The 17,246-nt window shown below is 39.1% G+C and overlaps 1 protein-coding gene across 4 annotated transcripts in view; it reads left to right on the forward strand.

Moving 5' to 3' along the window:
- The window catches only part of NIPBL (NIPBL cohesin loading factor), a 196,286-nt gene extending 194,116 nt beyond the window's left edge, over positions 1-2,170 (forward strand). For 2 of the 4 annotated variants that reach the window (XM_033179374.1, XM_033179375.1), the window contains 2 exons: positions 444-632; positions 1,184-2,170. In XM_033179374.1, the coding sequence (XP_033035265.1) occupies positions 444-632; positions 1,184-1,549 (555 nt within the window). In that variant the 3' untranslated portion in view covers positions 1,550-2,170. Of the gene's footprint in view, positions 1-443; positions 674-1,183 lie in introns of all 4 variants that reach the window. The other 2 variants (XM_033179378.1, XM_033179376.1) reach the window with 2 other exon arrangements.
- Positions 2,171-17,246: the final 15,076 nt, after the last annotated feature.

Here is a 17,246-nt window from a genome sequence, read left to right on the forward strand (position 1 = left end):
ATTCTCTGCTTTATCTTGTATCCTCTTAGCAGAGAGCAAAGAGGGGAGATAACTAGAAAATGTCTGTCGGTAATTGTCACCTGGTTGCTTGATGACTTGGACCAAGGGTCTGAAAACTCTGGCTGTTTTTGTATCTAACCCATTGCCTATTTTTGCAAATAAAGTTTTACTGAAAACATTCATGCCCACTCATTTATTTGTCTGTAACTGCTTTCATACTACAGTGGCAGAGTTGTGTAGTTGTGACAGACTATATGGCCTTCAAAATGAAAAATATTTACCACCTGGCTGTTTACAGAAAATGTTTACCAACCCCTAACTTAGATGATGGCTAACGTCTGTTTCACACACACCAAACTACTGCCATAGAAAACATTTAGGAATTTAACAATCTTGCTTGAAATATTTACTTAAAATTCTGAAATAATATCTATTTTTTATAGTTCAAACTTCTCATGGAACATCTGGACCCTGATGAAGAAGAAGAAGAAGGGGAGGTGTCAGCTAGCACAAATGCTCGGAACAAAGCAATTACCTCGCTGCTTGGAGGAGGCAGCCCTAAAAATAATACAGCAGCAGAGACAGAAGATGATGAAAGTGATGGGGAGGATAGAGGAGGAGGCACTTCAGGGGTGAGGCGGAGGAGGAGTCAACGTATTTCGCAGCGTATTACGTAAAATGATTTTTATGTGCTTATATATGTCAGTCTATTAAATGTACAACCAAGTAATGTAATACTTAAAAGAGAAAACATTTTGTAGATAGAGATTCTCTACTTACCCGTTTATACATCCTTTTGTAGAAAGTTTAACATAAAAGACAATAAAAAAAAAAACAGAAATGAGATTTATCCAGCATAAAGGGTTAATTTTTCTTTGAATTGTATTAATGTGTTATTTTTATTGTTGCTAAGTTTTATGTAGCTTTATGGTTCATATGTATATATAATTTTATATATCAATAAGAGTAAAGACACGGGTACAAATTAAGAGTTATATGGTTTTACAAGTATATGTTAACCCCTTGGCGCTGGCGGTCACGGTGCGTCTCATTGCCGGCAATGGAAGTGTGCCGGGAAATCCCAACTCCCGGCGTCAAGGGATTAAAAGCAATAAAAACAATAATTTCACTAAAATTCTTTTGTGTAACACTTGGTCTTTTTTCCCCCCTCCCAATGTTTTAGTCATTGAGAAGGTCAAAACGAAATTCAGACTCTACGGAGTTGGCAGCACAGATGAATGAAAGTGTTGACGTCATGGATGTCATCGCTATTTGCTGTCCAAAGTACAAAGATCGACCACAAATTGCAAGAGTAGTACAGAAAACCAGCAATGGCTTCAGTGTTCAGTGGATGGCAGGCTCCTACAGTGGCTCCTGGACTGAGGCTAAGCGCCGTGATGGCCGCAAACTGGTGCCTTGGGTAGACACTATTAAAGAGTCAGACATTATTTACAAAAAAATTGCTCTAACGAGTGCTAATAAGCTGACTAATAAAGTTGTTCAGACTTTACGATCCCTGTATGCCGCCAAGGATGGGACTTCCAGCTAATGAATTTGTACATGCAGCCAAATTTACAGGAATTTTTTTAAAAGGCAGAAAAACTTGAAATACCAACATTCTGGCAAAAAAAAAAAAAAAAATCAGTTTTATGAAGAGTAAGTGGAACCTGGGATGCAGGAACAAAAGAAGGAAATGTTGGGCAAACATTTTTGTGGGAGCTCCCTTCGCTGTTGTGCAGCAGAAACAGATTCTCAGTTCATTTTTACTCCCACTGTATTATAGTTTAACAAAAATTGTTTATATCTTGGAAAAAAACTTTCTGTTTAAAAAAAATAAACAAGTGAATGTTGGAAATTAGTCTGTTAATGTTCTTAATAAAGTGTTCTTGGAGTTTAACCTAGCAGCGGATGGCTTTCTTTAGCTTAGCCCAGTTTCCAGGGAAGCGTTGTTTTTTCCAGGCTGTAAAATGGCAGAATCTCCTGGATATATAATTTATTCTGTTGAAAAAAAAAAAAAAGCATGCAGTATCTATGACCTATCTGCAGAAGGAGTTTTTGTAAATGTAGATTTTGATGTATTAGGTCACCCTGAAAACAATACAAGAAAAGGGATCCCCAGGTAATCTGGTGGAGCGAATACTGCAATAAATTTTTTTACTTCTCTTTGTTACTTGTCTGTTTCCATTTGAATTTCTTATTGTAAAAATCTGTTTAAATCCATTTATATTATTTTACAGTCTTTTATGTAAAATTTATTATATCACTGGTTTTCAAAGCAAAACATAAAATATTGTTTATACAGTTTGTATAGGCTGACTTCTGAATAATTGGTATCTATCTATTATTTTCATTCCCATAAGAGGGTGTAAACAATTAACTCCAGGGTTTTATTGTATCCTGCAATATTTAGTATTAACTATATATGATTTAGCACTGTGCCAAACACATTTTCAAGAGTACATTTTGATATAAAAAGAAACTATAGTTTATTCCTTGTATGCTTCAATTTCTTTCTAGTGATGTCATGATGCTGATACTTATTCTTTAAACCTCGGGTAAAAGGTAACCTGCTATTTGGAAAACCAGCATTTCTCTTAGTTAAAATGATGTCGTGTTATTTTAGAACTAGAGTTGAGATGAGTATGCCACTTCATAATTACACTCACTACATTTTTCACAAATTATTTTTTAATGCTGAAAAGAGTAATTTTACTTGTTGAGATGTTTATTCATTTTCTATTCTAAAAGCTTTATCATAAGTCTTTTGGGAACAGTTGTCATTTACACATTACTTACTGCAGATATCTTGACTAAATCAGGAGGGAGGTGTTTAATCATTTGATGTGTATAGTTGACACTCAGGAATAGTAATGCCTAAAATTTACAGTGGAATGAGGTCTGTTTCAAGTTTAAATCTTTTAAAAAATGTTTTACTCATTTTTAAATCACTGAAAAAATTGACCTCCAGAATGCTGTTTTATGAAATTGGCAAATAAATGAAGGTATTCAATTTTTGAGGAAGAATGACATTGCCACAAAATACCTTTTTGTGACACCTATTAAACCACTATGAAAATAACTTTTCAGGATCTATTTCCTATGTGGAATTCTTTCAAATACTTTCTTCACGGAAATGTTCTCTCACTCTTCATTTTCTTCTCCTTACTGACATGTTTCTCTTTTCCTTATACTGTGAACTCTGGAAAAAAAACTAAATTGGGTTGGTTGGTTGGTTCTTCTTGGAGTTTATGTATATCAACAAAGGATTTGAGGTCACTTCGGAAAATAATATATCGAAAAGTAAAATACTGGCTAGAGAAAATATAAGAATAAAATCCAGCCCAGAGAGAGTACTAAGAATATACATTTGAGTAAAAAGCCAGTTTTGAATGCTATTTACCTGACAGCGATGCGTGCTGTCATTTAATTCTCACAAAAACTCTAGTTATATATTTTATCCTCATTTTGTAGATAAGGATAGCAGGCTTAGAAGGATTTGATAATTTAGTAATGTCATGATAGGGATTTAAATCTGGAATTGAAGTAATTGTGTCTCACTGCTCTAACTGAGCATCAGACATTAAGGGAGATCTTATTGAAGTAAACCAGTTCCTAAAGGATCCTTGTGGCATACGTACTTGGGAATTCGAGTAATTTTTAGGAAGTAGGTACACAGTAGTAAGTCTTCTGTTGCCTCAGTTGGCCATAGATGGAATTCTGTGTTTGCCATTCATTAGAAATTTAGGAATTTTAGGCATGGCGCAGTGGCTCACACCTGTAATCCCAGCACTTTGGGAGGCCGAGGAGGGCAGATCACCTGAGGTCAGGAGTTCAAGACCAGCCTGACCAACATGGAGAAACCCCATCTCTACTAAAAATACAAAATTAGCCAGGCATGGTGGCGCGTACCTGTAATCCCAGCTACTCGGGAGGCTGAGGCAGGAGAATCGCTTGAACCTGGGAGGGAGAGGTTGCAGTGAGCCGAGATCACGCCATTGCACTCCAGCCTGGGCAACGAGCGAAACTCCGTCTCAAAAAAAGAAAAAAAATATTCAGGAATTCTAGGAATCAGTTTGGGAATTTTTTGTATATTCTATGCTCCTATCAATTTTATGATATAGGATCATAAAAATGTTGATATAGGCCTTAACTCTTAAATATACAAACCAAAATTTTCAGAAAGTTGAAGATTCTTCAAGATTAATTTTTAGGTCTTTAAGTTAAAGCTGTGTCAGTTAAATATACAAAATCAAACTTTAAGTATATTGGGGACTTACAAAGTTCTATTAAGTATTTAGAAAGTTCAGTCTTACTCTATAGTGTTGATTAATTACTATAGATTAATCTTGTTATATTGACCTGAAAAGATAGGTTATATGTGATATAAAAGTTTTCAAGTATCTCTTCACTTTTTAAGTACATTAATATGAAATTTTAGCCTTATTGAAATTGTTTATTAAGAATGGCTAGTTTTCAAAATATATTCATACCAAAATACACATGGCAGAAAACTCAGTGATTGCTAGAATTTTCTAGATGTAGTAATCTCTAATGGAAGAAATGCTGAGTTTTTAGAGAGAAATTTATAGCTTACTCTGTTGATACGTTGAGTATTTGAATTATTCAGGTAACTGAAGCACACAGGCGATTTTTGATGACCATAGTCTGTCTCATGAAGACAGGTAAGTCAAGCTGATGTTCAATACAGATTTCATGATCAGCAATTAAATTTACCGTATTTTTATTTAGAAAGAAATTGACCAGGGAGGTATGTGGTTCTCCCTCCCCTACACACCACTTTTAGTTGCACAGAAAAGTTCATCCTTGTCAATACCTGTGTCCAGGTGGTCTGCATCTTCAGAACTATGGATGTGGCTAATTGGAATAAGATTACTTTTGCAAATATAAAACTCATCAGATTACCCACTTGAAGTAATGTAATTTGAAACACTTGATAGTAATTTTTGCCCCATAAAAATCCTACGTGTTTGAACCTTTTGCTGTTTGCCTTGCTCATTTTAAAACCAAACTTTTGTTTAGTCCTATAGCTAATTTCTGTCCTAGGCATCATTTATTACAAATTGATTATACTAATTTTTCACTTGAATTTTTTTCTAAAATACACTCTTTGTCCTATTGGTGCTAGCCAAGAAACAATTACATGCAGACTTGGTGTAATAGAAAGTCACTGACCAAACAAACTCAGTTTGGCACTCTGTTGACTAAGTGGTAATAAAGTTCCTGTGCGTTTTGCGTGATGATGTGAGTACCACCAACCCACCCTTCCTAATTAAGACCCCAATTGTATATGGCTTCTCTGCTGAGAGAGGTATAGTGTACACAATTATTTTTCTTCTCATAAGAATTTTGTAAATTATTTTTACTTTTTTTAAGAGAACCTCCATTTACCTATTGCTCAGTTTCAGTGATTCTGAATTTCTGACCAAACTTATTTGAGCTGTACCCCATGCACCTCTTTCCACTCTATCTTTTTGAAATCAGTCTCAGGCATCATTTTATTTTATCCATAAAAAGGTTTTTTTGTTTTTTTGGTTTTTTTGTTTTTTGTTTTTTGTTTTTTTTGAGATGGAGTGTTGCTCTGTCACCCAGGCTGGACTGCAGTGGCCCGATCTCGGCTCACTGCAAGCGCCACCTCCCAGGTTCATGCCATTCTCCTGCCTCAGCCTCCCAAGTAGCTGCGTCTACAGGCGCCTGCCACCACGCCTGGATAATTTTTTGTATTTTTAGTTGAGATGGGGTTTCACCATGTTAGCCAGGATGGTCTCGATCTCCTGACCTCGTGATCCACCCACCTCAGCCTCCCAAAGTACTGGGATTACAGGCGTAAGCCACTGCACCCCGCCCCATAAATAGGTTATCTTTAAATATTCTCCCTTGACATCAAATGTCCAGTAAGTGTTTAAATTTTTCATTTTCTCATAAATGTCATATTGTTTAGGTCCTATTCTGTAGACTTTCTCATGTCTTTTTATTCCTTGCAAATTTTTTTTATTGAAAGCACAAGTATTTTTCCTTGGGTTCTTAAGAAAGTAGATTCTAGGGGCCGGGCAGGGTGGCTCACACCTGTAATCCCAGCACTTTGGGAGGCCTAGGCGGGCGGATCACAAGGCCAGGAGTTGAAGACCAGCCTGGCCAACATGGTGAAACCCTGTCTCTACTAAAACTACAAAAATTAGTTGGGCGTGGTGGCGTATACCTGTAGTCCCAGCTACTTGGGAGGCTGAGGTAGGAGAATCACTTGAACCTGGGAGGTGGAGGTTGCAGTGAGCCGAGATCTCGCCATTGCACTCCAGCCTGGCGACAGCAAGACTCTATCTCAAAAAAAAAAAAAAAAGGAAAGTAGTTGATTCTAAATGGAGAGTCTAGTTGTTTTCTGATTTTTAATCATTTTTCTTATCTGAAGTTATTGTAGGCTTGAGAGATACTGGATCTCTTTCAAATGCATAAGTAGCTTGAGCCTGCGTAACTAGGACAGAGTACCACTACAGAGATAATGAAGTACGGAGATAGGTACACTTTTCAGGAAGACGGTGATAAGCATTGTTTAATCCTTTGATTTTGAGTTGGCAAATAACCACGCAGGCAGTTGGAGATTTAAAGTAAGGAAATGGAAGTTGAGCTAGGTGCTGGAGGATGCCCTATAATCAGAGTTCCTTTTGTTGGTCAGTAATTTTGTAATATATACTGCTTGAAATAAGTGGACTGCAGGCTATGATTTTTTTTTTTTTAAATGATAGAGCTTTCAGGGTGTTACAGTTTTTGTTGAATGGAATTTTGCCCTTTTGTGACTTTTTTCAGTCATTGTTTAAATCTCAATCACATAGAACTTGAAGTTAGTGTTACTTCATCAAACATAGTAGCCTCACCCTTTACATTGACCTTTCATCTGCTAAGAAATAGCAGAGAAAGTTTTTCTTGATTATAACATGCCTAGAATTATAATTTAGCCTTAACCTTATTAGATTTAGATCCTGAAGCAAAGAACAGAAAAAGGTCCGTCATTATGGTCTAAGTATGTTATAAAATGTAAACCAATAATGGATCTCCAATTCCATAGTTTTAAAAGTATTTATACAGTCATATGAGAAATAAGTTAATCTAAATGTTTTTAGTCACTTTGGAATTTACTAACCCTTTGAGAATATAATGAAAGCTGAGAAATCTCTCCTTAGAAAATAGAGTAAGTTCATGTTTAGAATTGTGTATAAAATTTCAAGGGGTTCATGGTCATCCCCATCCCATTTCCATCTTTGGCCTATCTTGGAAATCTATGGACTGAGTACAGGTTAAGAAGGTGAAATTAAGGCTCAAAAAGGTGAATTGATATCACCAAGCTGCATACCTACTTGTTGCTAGAGTCAAAAGCAAAACTGGGTTCTTGTCTCCCATAAGGAAGATTTAATCTTGGGAAGTTATTATTCAGTCTCCTGTTAAGATCTGAATGTAGGCTACTTAATGACTACATTTCACTGATTTTTTTTTTCTATGCCTTTTCAAAAGATCCACTTTTTGTGTTCTCAGATTTTATGATGCCTACCATCCTGTTAGGTAGAGAAGGGAAGATATAATATTTTATTGTGTTTTAATTATTTTCTACGTCACCTGGCGACGTAGAAGACTAAAACTTAGGTTAGTGAAAAAGAGTATTAACTTTGAAGTCAGAAGACATAGTCATAGTCTGAAGCCATGGGTTTCTGAAACAAGTGTGAAATGAAATGTAATCAAAATCACTTAGCTTATTTTGTGGAATCTTATTTAAAGAAGTCTATACTTATGTTTCGTGTAGATTAGAGAGAGAGAATCAGAATGTTGGGTTAAGTGGGGAGATGGGGGATGGAATTCTGAAAGCGGGAGCAGCATAGTGAGTAGAGGAGCTGGTGTGCGTGTAGTACAATGTCAAAAGATGAAGCTATAGAAAGGAGAGGTAAGTATGCAATTTTGATAACTAGTAATATAGTGATATAATTTGATCATTTTAATGTGTAGGCAATTGAAGGGCTCAAGGGGTTGGTGAATGCTCACTCTGCTATATAGAGGAAAGACAAGGGTGTCAAGAAGAGGACACTAATGCAATAGTCTCAGAAATGGAGACTGAACTAGGATGATGATGGCAGTAGGGATGAAGATTGGAGTGATTTGCAAATGCATTTAGGAAATAAAAACATCAGGACAAGGATAGCTATTAGGTTTCTCTGGCTTAAGTTACCATGTTCAATTTTAAATATGTTGATAGTGCCTGTGGGACATTCAGGTGATGTCCAGAGGTGGGAATATACACAAGCATGACACTTGAGTAGGGAAGCCAGGGTGGGGACTCAGTCAGCAGCATGTAAGCTGTAGAATAGGAGCAGCACAGAGCAAGGGGAGGATCTTGGAGGCTACCAACGGCTAAACTATGACTATATAGAGCACTGAAATTCTGAGAGGGGAAGCTCGTGAGGGAAGCAAATAATAAAGCGTTTAAAATGTCACATTCAAGAATTTGGAAGGGCTTTAAATGGGGTAACAATACTAAGGGCAGTTCAGAAAGATCAGTAATTGGCTACAATGTAGAGAATTGTGGTGATGCCAAACTGCATGATTGTGTTGTTTTTCTCCAGTGGTACTCAACTCCCAACAAAGAATTGAGTATGGTATCAAGCCAGGATGCGGGGATTGCTGGGGGTATAGTTGAAGAACTAGATTCAGAGAAAATGGAAGAATCAAGGTTCAGAAGTCTTCATGAAGTGGGAGAGCAAGTATGAGTGTGAGCAGCAGATATGGAATAATCAGATGATATGGTCAGAGAAAGGGATGTAAGAGATTTCCGAGAGCGGTTCTGGGTGCAAGGTACAGAGTGTGACCTTGGGAATGAATTAGTAAAGTGAAGAGGTGCATTGAGGAGATCAAGGAATCACAGGCTACATTCTATACTCCTTTCCTGTGAGCTAAAACATTGGTTTATTCTTTCTTTGGTATGACACTGGTTTATTATCTTTGTTTTTGCGGAGTTCGCTCTGTCATGGATGCAGTGGCCAGATCTGCTCACTGCAAGCTCCGCTCCTGGTTTCCGATTCTGCCTCAGCTCCCAAGTGCTGGGACTACAATCGCTAGTTAAGTAGTTTTCACCATATTAGCTATGGTCTCGATCTCCTGACTCGTGATCCGTCTCGAGCTGGGATTACAGGCTTGAGCCACCTGTTATTATCTTTAGTTTTTGCAGATTCCATCATTTGACAAGTATTTGCTGAGCGCCTACTATAAGCTGTGCTGGACCCATTGGCAGTAAGCTTGCATTCCAGTAGTGGAGACAGGAAGTGACCATAAAGTACACAATTTAATAGCAAATGAGATGTGTGCTTGAAAGGAAAAGTAATAGAAGCCAGGAGAGTATGTAGCACTGACATAGTCTGGATGGTTGAGGGAGATCAGAAAGGCTTCCTTCTCCAAGTGAAACATTCTCAGATAAAGCAGGACATGCAGGCAGGGCGCGGTGGCTCACGCCTGTAATCCCAGCACTTTGGGAGGCTGAGGCAGGTGGATCACCAGGTCAGGAGATCGAGACCATCCTGGCTGACACGGTGAAACCCCGTCTCTACTAAAAATGTTTTTAAAATTAGCGGGGCATGGTGGTGGGGGCCTGTAGTCCCAGCTACTTGGGAGGTTGAGGCAGGAGAATGGCGTGAACCTGGGAGGCGAAGCTTGCAGTGAGCCGAGATCGCACCCCTGCACTCCAGCCTGGGAGACAGAGCGAGAGTCCGTCTCAAAAAAAACAAAAACAGGCCGGGCGCGGTGGCTCAAGCCTGTAATCCCAGCACTTTGGGAGGCCAAGACGGGCGGATCACGAGGTCAGGAGATCGAGACCCTCCTGGCTAACACGGTGAAACCTCGTCTCTACTAAAAAATACAAAAAACTAGCCGGGCGAGGTGGCGGGCGCCTGTAGTCCCAGCTACTTGGGAGGCTGAGGCAGGAGAATGGCTTAAACCCGGGAGGCGGAGCTTGCAGTGAGCTGAGATCCGGCCACTGCACTCCAGCCTGGGCGACAGAGCAAGACTCTGTCCCAAAACAAAAAACAAAAACAAAAAAAAAAAAAAAACAAAAACAAAAACAAAAAAACAGGACATGCAATAGACATAATAGATACCAAATAATGTCTGAACTATTGAGAAATAGAAAATGATTTTCGTTTTAAATTGCAGGCTGGGTGCAGTGGCTCATGCCTATAATCCCAACACTTTGAGAGGCCACGACGGGCAGATCACTTGATCTCAGGAGTTCAAGACCAGCCTGAGCAACATAGCAAATCTCTGTCTCTACAAAAAGATACAAAAATTAGCTGGGCATGGTGATATGCGCCTGTGGTCCCATCTACTCGAGAAGCTGAGGTAGGAAGATCACTGGAGCCAGAGAGGTTGAGTCTGCAGTGACCTGTGATGTGCCACTGCACTCCAGCCTGTCTAAAAAATAAAAATAAAATAAAATTGCTCCGACATTTTATTCCTTAGGGACATGGTGGTTGAGCTTTAAAGTATGAAGGGGAAAGAGTTGAAGGGAGGGGGAAGCAGGGAGAGTGTCCCAAACAGATGGCCAGGCACGTACAAAGTCCCTAGATAAAGCAGCACGTGGCCCTCAGAAGCTTCACAGTTCCTATGAATGGCAGAGAACAAGTGAGAGAAGAATGATGATGCCAATGAAAAAGGGGTCAATTCATGCTTTTGGAGGCCGTGTTAAGGATGTCCTATGAACAACAGAGTGCCATTAAAGAGATTAAGATACTGGGACTGGAATAGGGATTTGTATTTGCAGAATTCAATTTGTGTTTCTAAAAGATCACTGACTACAATCTATAGAATGATTGGAGCAGGGTCATCGTGTTCCATGTGAGAGATGATGATAACTTGGGCTGGGGGGTGGTAGTAGTGGAGGGAGGGTAGTGGCCTCATTTGTTTGGAAAGTTAAATTAGTCACATATCTTTGGTTATTATAATTTAAATTGTAATAAGGAGATAACAAGTGTGAACTTCCTTAGTAAAATTAGATGAGTGAAGCAAGCTTTCCTGGATTGCATCCACATAGGAGATAACATGACTTACTCCTCGTTCTTCTGGAGACTGGCCCATGAGGGAATAATCATGATTTTAAGTGAAAAATCTAAATATATTACATTATCCAGAAAGGAGAAAAGTAGTCTAGGTGGATTCCTGCATAACTGTAAAAAGTCAACTGAATCTTTAACATTCTGCCATTTGTACAATTCAAAGTAATTTCAAGACAATTAATGAAGCAAGGTTTTAACTCAATAAAGTTTGTTATTTAACAGTATGATTTTGCTAATTAAAGAAAGAATGCCTTATCCCACCTCTCTCCATCCAGTCCTTTGTAGAGGCAACCACTTAAAATTCTTTGCTCTTTCTTTGGGTCATTTATATTTCTAAAGAATCTACTGTTAACAATTTGTTAACACTAGACCTTACATATTGAATTATATTATGATCTGTTGATTTTTTTATGATAGATAAGGACTTGGCTCTCATGTCCTTCCCCTCTCCTCCCAATATGGATATCATATTTAATGAGCGTTTATGTAATGTAAAACTATGTAAATATTGTTGAATCAGAGCCAACACTTAGTGTACTATAAATACATGTTCTTGTATATGTTTTCTTATGTACTTTAATTCCTTTGGAATGTTCCTTTATATCATTCACTCTTTGGAGTCTTCCCCCACCCTCTTCCTCTATCCCAGCCCCTCCTCCCTATTAGTTTTGCATCAATGTGGATTCGTTTTCCAGGGCTGGTGCAAAGTTGTTCCAGACTTTTCCTTCCCCTTTTCTGGCTGGATCCAGAGTCCATCTCTGGAATCCATATCTTTCTCCTTTTAACTTAAAATTCTCGGTTTGCTTGAGCATATCCTGCCATAGCTTCCTAAGAATAGGTTCACGGGGACAAATTTTTCGAATTATTGTATGTGTGAAAACATCTTTATTCTCATGATTGATAGTCAGGTCTAGAATTCTAAGTTGAAAAGTTTCCCTTTGAAAGCTTCTCAGGCCGGGCGCGGTGGCTCAAGCCTGTAATCCCAGCACTTTGGGAGGCCGAGACGGGCGGATCACGAGATCAGGAGATCGAGACCATCCTGGCTAACACGGTGAAACCCCGTCTCTACTAAAAATACAAAAAACTAGCCGGGCGAGGTGGCGGGCACCTGTAGTCCCAGCTACTCGGGAGGCTGAGGCAGGAGAATGGCGTAAACCTGGGAAGCGGAGCTTGCAGTGAGCTGAGATCCGGCCACTGCACTCCAGCCCGGGCGACAAAGCAAGACTCCGTCTCAAAAAAAAAAAAAAAAAAGAAAGCTTCTCATAATCTCCTAGCCTGTGCTGTTGCTGTTAAGTGGACTGATACAATTCTGATTTTTGTTCTTTTTGATACGATCTGTGTTTCCTCTCTCTAGAAGCCTTTAGGATATTTTTTGTATTTCTAGTATTCTAAAATTTTACAATGATGTCCCTTAATGTGAATCTTTTTTTAAAAATTCATTTTGCAGCTGGGCACCATGGCTCGCACCTGTTATCCTAGCCCTTTGTGAGGCCGAGCTGGGAGGATTGCTTGAAGCCAAGAGTTCAAAACCAGCCAGGACAACCAAGCAAGATCCCACCTCTATTGTTTTGATAAAATTAATAAAATTCATTTTGCAGGGCATGTTGTAGGCTTATTTAATCTGTATCCTTAGCTCTGGAGAATTTTCTTTACTAATTTTCTCCCCTTTAGTTTATTTGTCCTCTTAAATCTGTAGATATTGTTCCTTTTAGACTTTCTCAGCTATGTTTTTTGCTCTTTTTTTTTTTTTCTTTCTTTCCTTTTTGGCTCTGTCTTCTTTGAGAGTTTTCCAACATTATCTTTTAACTCTAATATTAAATTCATAACAACTATATTGAAAATTTTGAAGGTTTTTTCTTGTTCTCTGATTGCTCCCTTCATACAGCAACTTATTTTATGAATGAGTATACCACCTTCTCATATCTGTTTGTTAGATTAGAAAGCAGAATACTCAGCCAGGTGTGGTGGCTCACGCCCATAATCCCAGCACTTTGGGAGGCCGAGGCAGGTGGATCATGAAGTCAGGAGATCGAGACCATCCTGGCCAACATGGTGAAACCCTGTCTCTACTAAAATACAAAAAGTTAGCCGGGCATGATGGTGTGCACCTGTAGTCCCAGCTACTCAGGAGGCTGAGGCAGGGGAATTGCTTGAATCCGGGATGCAGAGGTTGCAGTCAGCTGAGATCACACCACTGCACTCCAGCCTGGTGACAGAGCAAGACTCCATCTCAAAAAAAAAAAGAAAAGAAAGAAAGTAGAATTCTCACTTGCCATTTGGGGGCCTGAGCTCAAGTCACAGCCAACAAACATATCATGTGTTCAGGATTAAGTAGCCTGAGAAATCACATGCCTTATTCCTTAGAGATCTGATTCAAATTATAAACTGGAGCCAGGCAGATGGAGGTAACATTAACAGCTTTATTGTCAGTAGAGTCAGAATACAGAACACATTGTAACCTGGACCTGCAATCACAATCAAGCTTGCTGCCATCTTCCTGGAATCTAGACCTTGCGATGCATCTGCTGGGTTATTTGGCAAGGCAGGTACTTACCTACTTAGCCAGACTACCGAAAGAAAAATTGCTTACCCCTCACTTATCAAGCCCCAAATGTTGGGAAAGAATAGAGTCACATACACTTGGTTTTTACTATATGTATTGCATTCACTTAAGATATGGAAACAGGCTGGGCATGGTGGCTCACACCTGTAATCCCAGCACTTCTTTGGGAGGCTTAGATGGGAGAATTGCTTGAGCCAAGGAGTTAGAAACCAGCCAAGGCAACATAGTAAAACTCCCATCACTACAAAAAAAAAAAAAAAAAAAATACAAAAATTAGCCAGGCATGTTGGTGTTATGTTGGTGTTTACCTGTGGTCCCAGCTACTCAGGAGGCCAAGGCAGGAGGATCACTTGAACAAGAGGTAGAGGCTGCAGTGGGCAATGATCACACCACTGCACTCTAGCCTGGGTGACAGAGCAAGACCCTGTCTCAAAAAAAAAAAAAAAGAAAACGAAAAAGAAAAAGAAAAGCTGGGCTGGGAGGAGCAATTGATGTCAAACTCTTTTTTTTTTTTCTTTTGTTTTTGTTTTTTGAGACAAGGTCTCACTCTGTTGCCCAGGCGCGATCTCTGCTCAATGCAATCTTCGCCTCCCAGATTCAAGTGATTCTCGTGCCTTAGCCTCCTGAATAGCTGGGATTACAGGCATATGCCACTCTGCCTGGCTAACTTTTGTATTTTTGGTAGAGACAGGGTTTCACCAAGTTGGCCAGGCTGGTCTCAAACTCCCGACCCCAAGTGATCCACTCACCTCAACCTCCCAAAGTGCTGGGATTACAGGCATGAGCCACCGTACCTGGCAATGTTGAACTCTTGCCACTCACCAATCAGAAACGTAAATTCTCTTTTTTCCCAAGAAATAACCTTATAGAAATGTGAGAATAGAGCTCCCTTTGTCATTGAGCATACCAATTAGTTTTAAAAACCATTTCTTTTATTTCTTCATGAGTTATTTTCTCTATTATTTTGCCTATTTAATTTGGATTTTCCCTTTCATAATGAGGATTTTCTCCATGCATCTAGGATGCCTAATGGTCTATTTAGGTTTGGGAAAGATACTAAAACATTGATTGAAGCTCTGAGTGTGTAGGTGAAGCTCCTCTGGTAGGCTCTACTCTGGGCAGTGGTCAGCAAACTTTTTCTGTAAAGGGACAGAAAATATTTTAGGCTTTGCAGGCCATAAGGTCTATGTTGCAACTTTGCAATTCTACCATAGATAATACATAAACGAATAGACAGAATGCATTTCAATAAAACCTTATTTGTAAGAAGAGGGACTGAGCCACTTTGCAGACCTCTGCTCTAAGGTGAATCAGATGAGAAGTTGGACCCTTGCTTGGGGTATAAATGCTAGGAATTCTTTGCAGAAGTTTCCAGAGATGAAGAGTTGCAGCTGTTCTACATATGGACTAATAAACCATGAGACAACCATACGTAGAACAGCTGCACACCCCCGTTCAAAAAGCTGGTATGCCCCTTTTTGTGCTTGTCAGCTCTGAGTGTCAAGTTCACTTTTCCTCACTATCCTCTTTTGCACAAATTACATCATGGCTTTCTCCACCCTGTTACATCTGTTGCTGCTGCTTTTGCTTTCTGTCTTCTGAAAATTTGTTGAAATCTTTCATCTAGAATTGTCTACTTTCCAATTCTCCTTATTTGCATTGATTTATATATTTTTAAAATTATTATCCTTTCACTTGGGTCGCAAGAGAGAGACAGAATAAAAAATATCAATATACTGTATCAAGAAACTTGTGTGTATCCTTTTTTTTTTTTTTTTTTTTTTAAGCCAGGGTCTCACTCTGTTACCCAGGCTGGGGTGCAGTGGCATGATCATGGCTCACTGCAGCCTTGACCTCGCAGGCTCAAGTGATCCTCCCACCTCAGCCTCCCAAGTAGCTGGGACTACAGGCACGCACCAACACACCTGGCTAATTTAAAAATTTTTTTGTAGAAACAGGGTCTCACTATATTGCCTAAGCTGATCTTGATCTCCTGGACTCAAGCGATCCTCCCACCTTGGCCTCCCCAAGTGCTGGGATTATAGGTGTAAGCTGCCGTGCCCAGCAATTTTTAATTTTTTGTAGAGATGGGATCTCCCTTTGTTGCCCAGGCTGGTCTCAAACTCCTGGGCTCAAGCGATCCTCCTGCATCAGCCTCCCAAAGTGAGATTACAGGTAGAAACCGTTAAAAAACAATTTTTTATCTTCAGATTTTAAGGGGTACATGTGCAGGATGTGCAAGTTTGTTATATAGGTAAACGTGTGGTGTGGTGGTTTGCTGTACAGATCATCCCATCACCTAGATATTAAGCCCAGCATCCATTAGCTATTCTTCCTGATGCTCTCCCTCCACTCCTCAACAGGCCCCAGTGTGTGTTTTTCCCTCCATGTGTCCATGTGTTCTCATCATTCAGCTCCCACTTGTAAGTGAGAACATGCAGTGTTTGGTTTTCTGTTACTGCCTTAGTTTGCTAAGGATAACGGCCTCCAGCTCCATGCATATCCATGCAAATGACAAGATCTTGTTCTTTTTACGGCTGCATAGTATTTCATGGTGTATATATATATATATATATTATATATATATATATATATACAGTATTTTATTTGTCCCATCTATCACTGATGGACATTTGGATTGATTCTGTGTCTTTGCTATTGTGAATAGTGCTGCAGTGAACATACACATCCATGTATCTTTATAATAGAATGATTTATATTACTTTGGATACATATACCCAGTAATGGTATTGCTGGGTCAAATGGTATTTCTGCTTCTAGATCTTTGAGGAATTACCACACTGTCTTCCACAATGGTTAAACTAATTTACACTCCCACCAACAGTGTAAAAGTATTCCTTTTTCTCCACAACCTTGCCAGCATCTGTGTTTTTGTTTTTGTTTTTGTTTACATTTTAATTATCGCCATTCTGACTGGTGTGAGATGATGGCATCTGATTGTGGTTTTGAATTGGATTTCTCTAATGATCAGCCATGTTGAGCTTCTTTTCATATGTTTGTTGGCCGTATGTATGTCTTCTTTTGAGATGTGTCTGTTCGTGTCCTTTGCCCACTTTTTAATGGGGTTTTTTCTTGTAAATTTGTTTAAGTTATTTGTAGACTCTGGATATTAGACCTTTGTCAGATGGACAGATTGCAAAAATGTTCTCCCATTCTGTAAGTTGTCTATTTGCTCTGGTGGTAGTTTCTTTTGCTGTGTAGAGGTTCTTTAGTTCAATTAGATCCCGTTTGCCAACTTTTGCTTGTGTTGCAAGTGCTTTTGGTATTTTCATTATAAAATCTTAGCCTGTGCCTATGTCCCAAATAGTATTGCTTAGGTTTTCTTCTAGGGATTTTGTAGTTTTGGGTTTTACATTTAAGTCTTTAATCCACCTTGAGCTAATTTTTGTATAAGGTGTAAGGAAAGGGTTGTTTCAATTTTCTGCATACAGCCAGCCAGTGCTCCCAGCACCACTGATTAAACAGGGAGTCCTTTCCCCATTGCTTCTTTTTGTCAGGTTTGTTGAAGATCAGATGGTTGTAGGTGTGCTAAATTCTTAATACTGGGGTAATACTAATTAGTT

The sequence above is a fragment of the Trachypithecus francoisi genome, unplaced genomic scaffold, assembly GCF_009764315.1.
Source record: "Trachypithecus francoisi isolate TF-2019V2 unplaced genomic scaffold, Tfra_2.0 Lachesis_group2, whole genome shotgun sequence".
Taxonomy (NCBI): Eukaryota; Metazoa; Chordata; class Mammalia; order Primates; family Cercopithecidae; genus Trachypithecus; species Trachypithecus francoisi.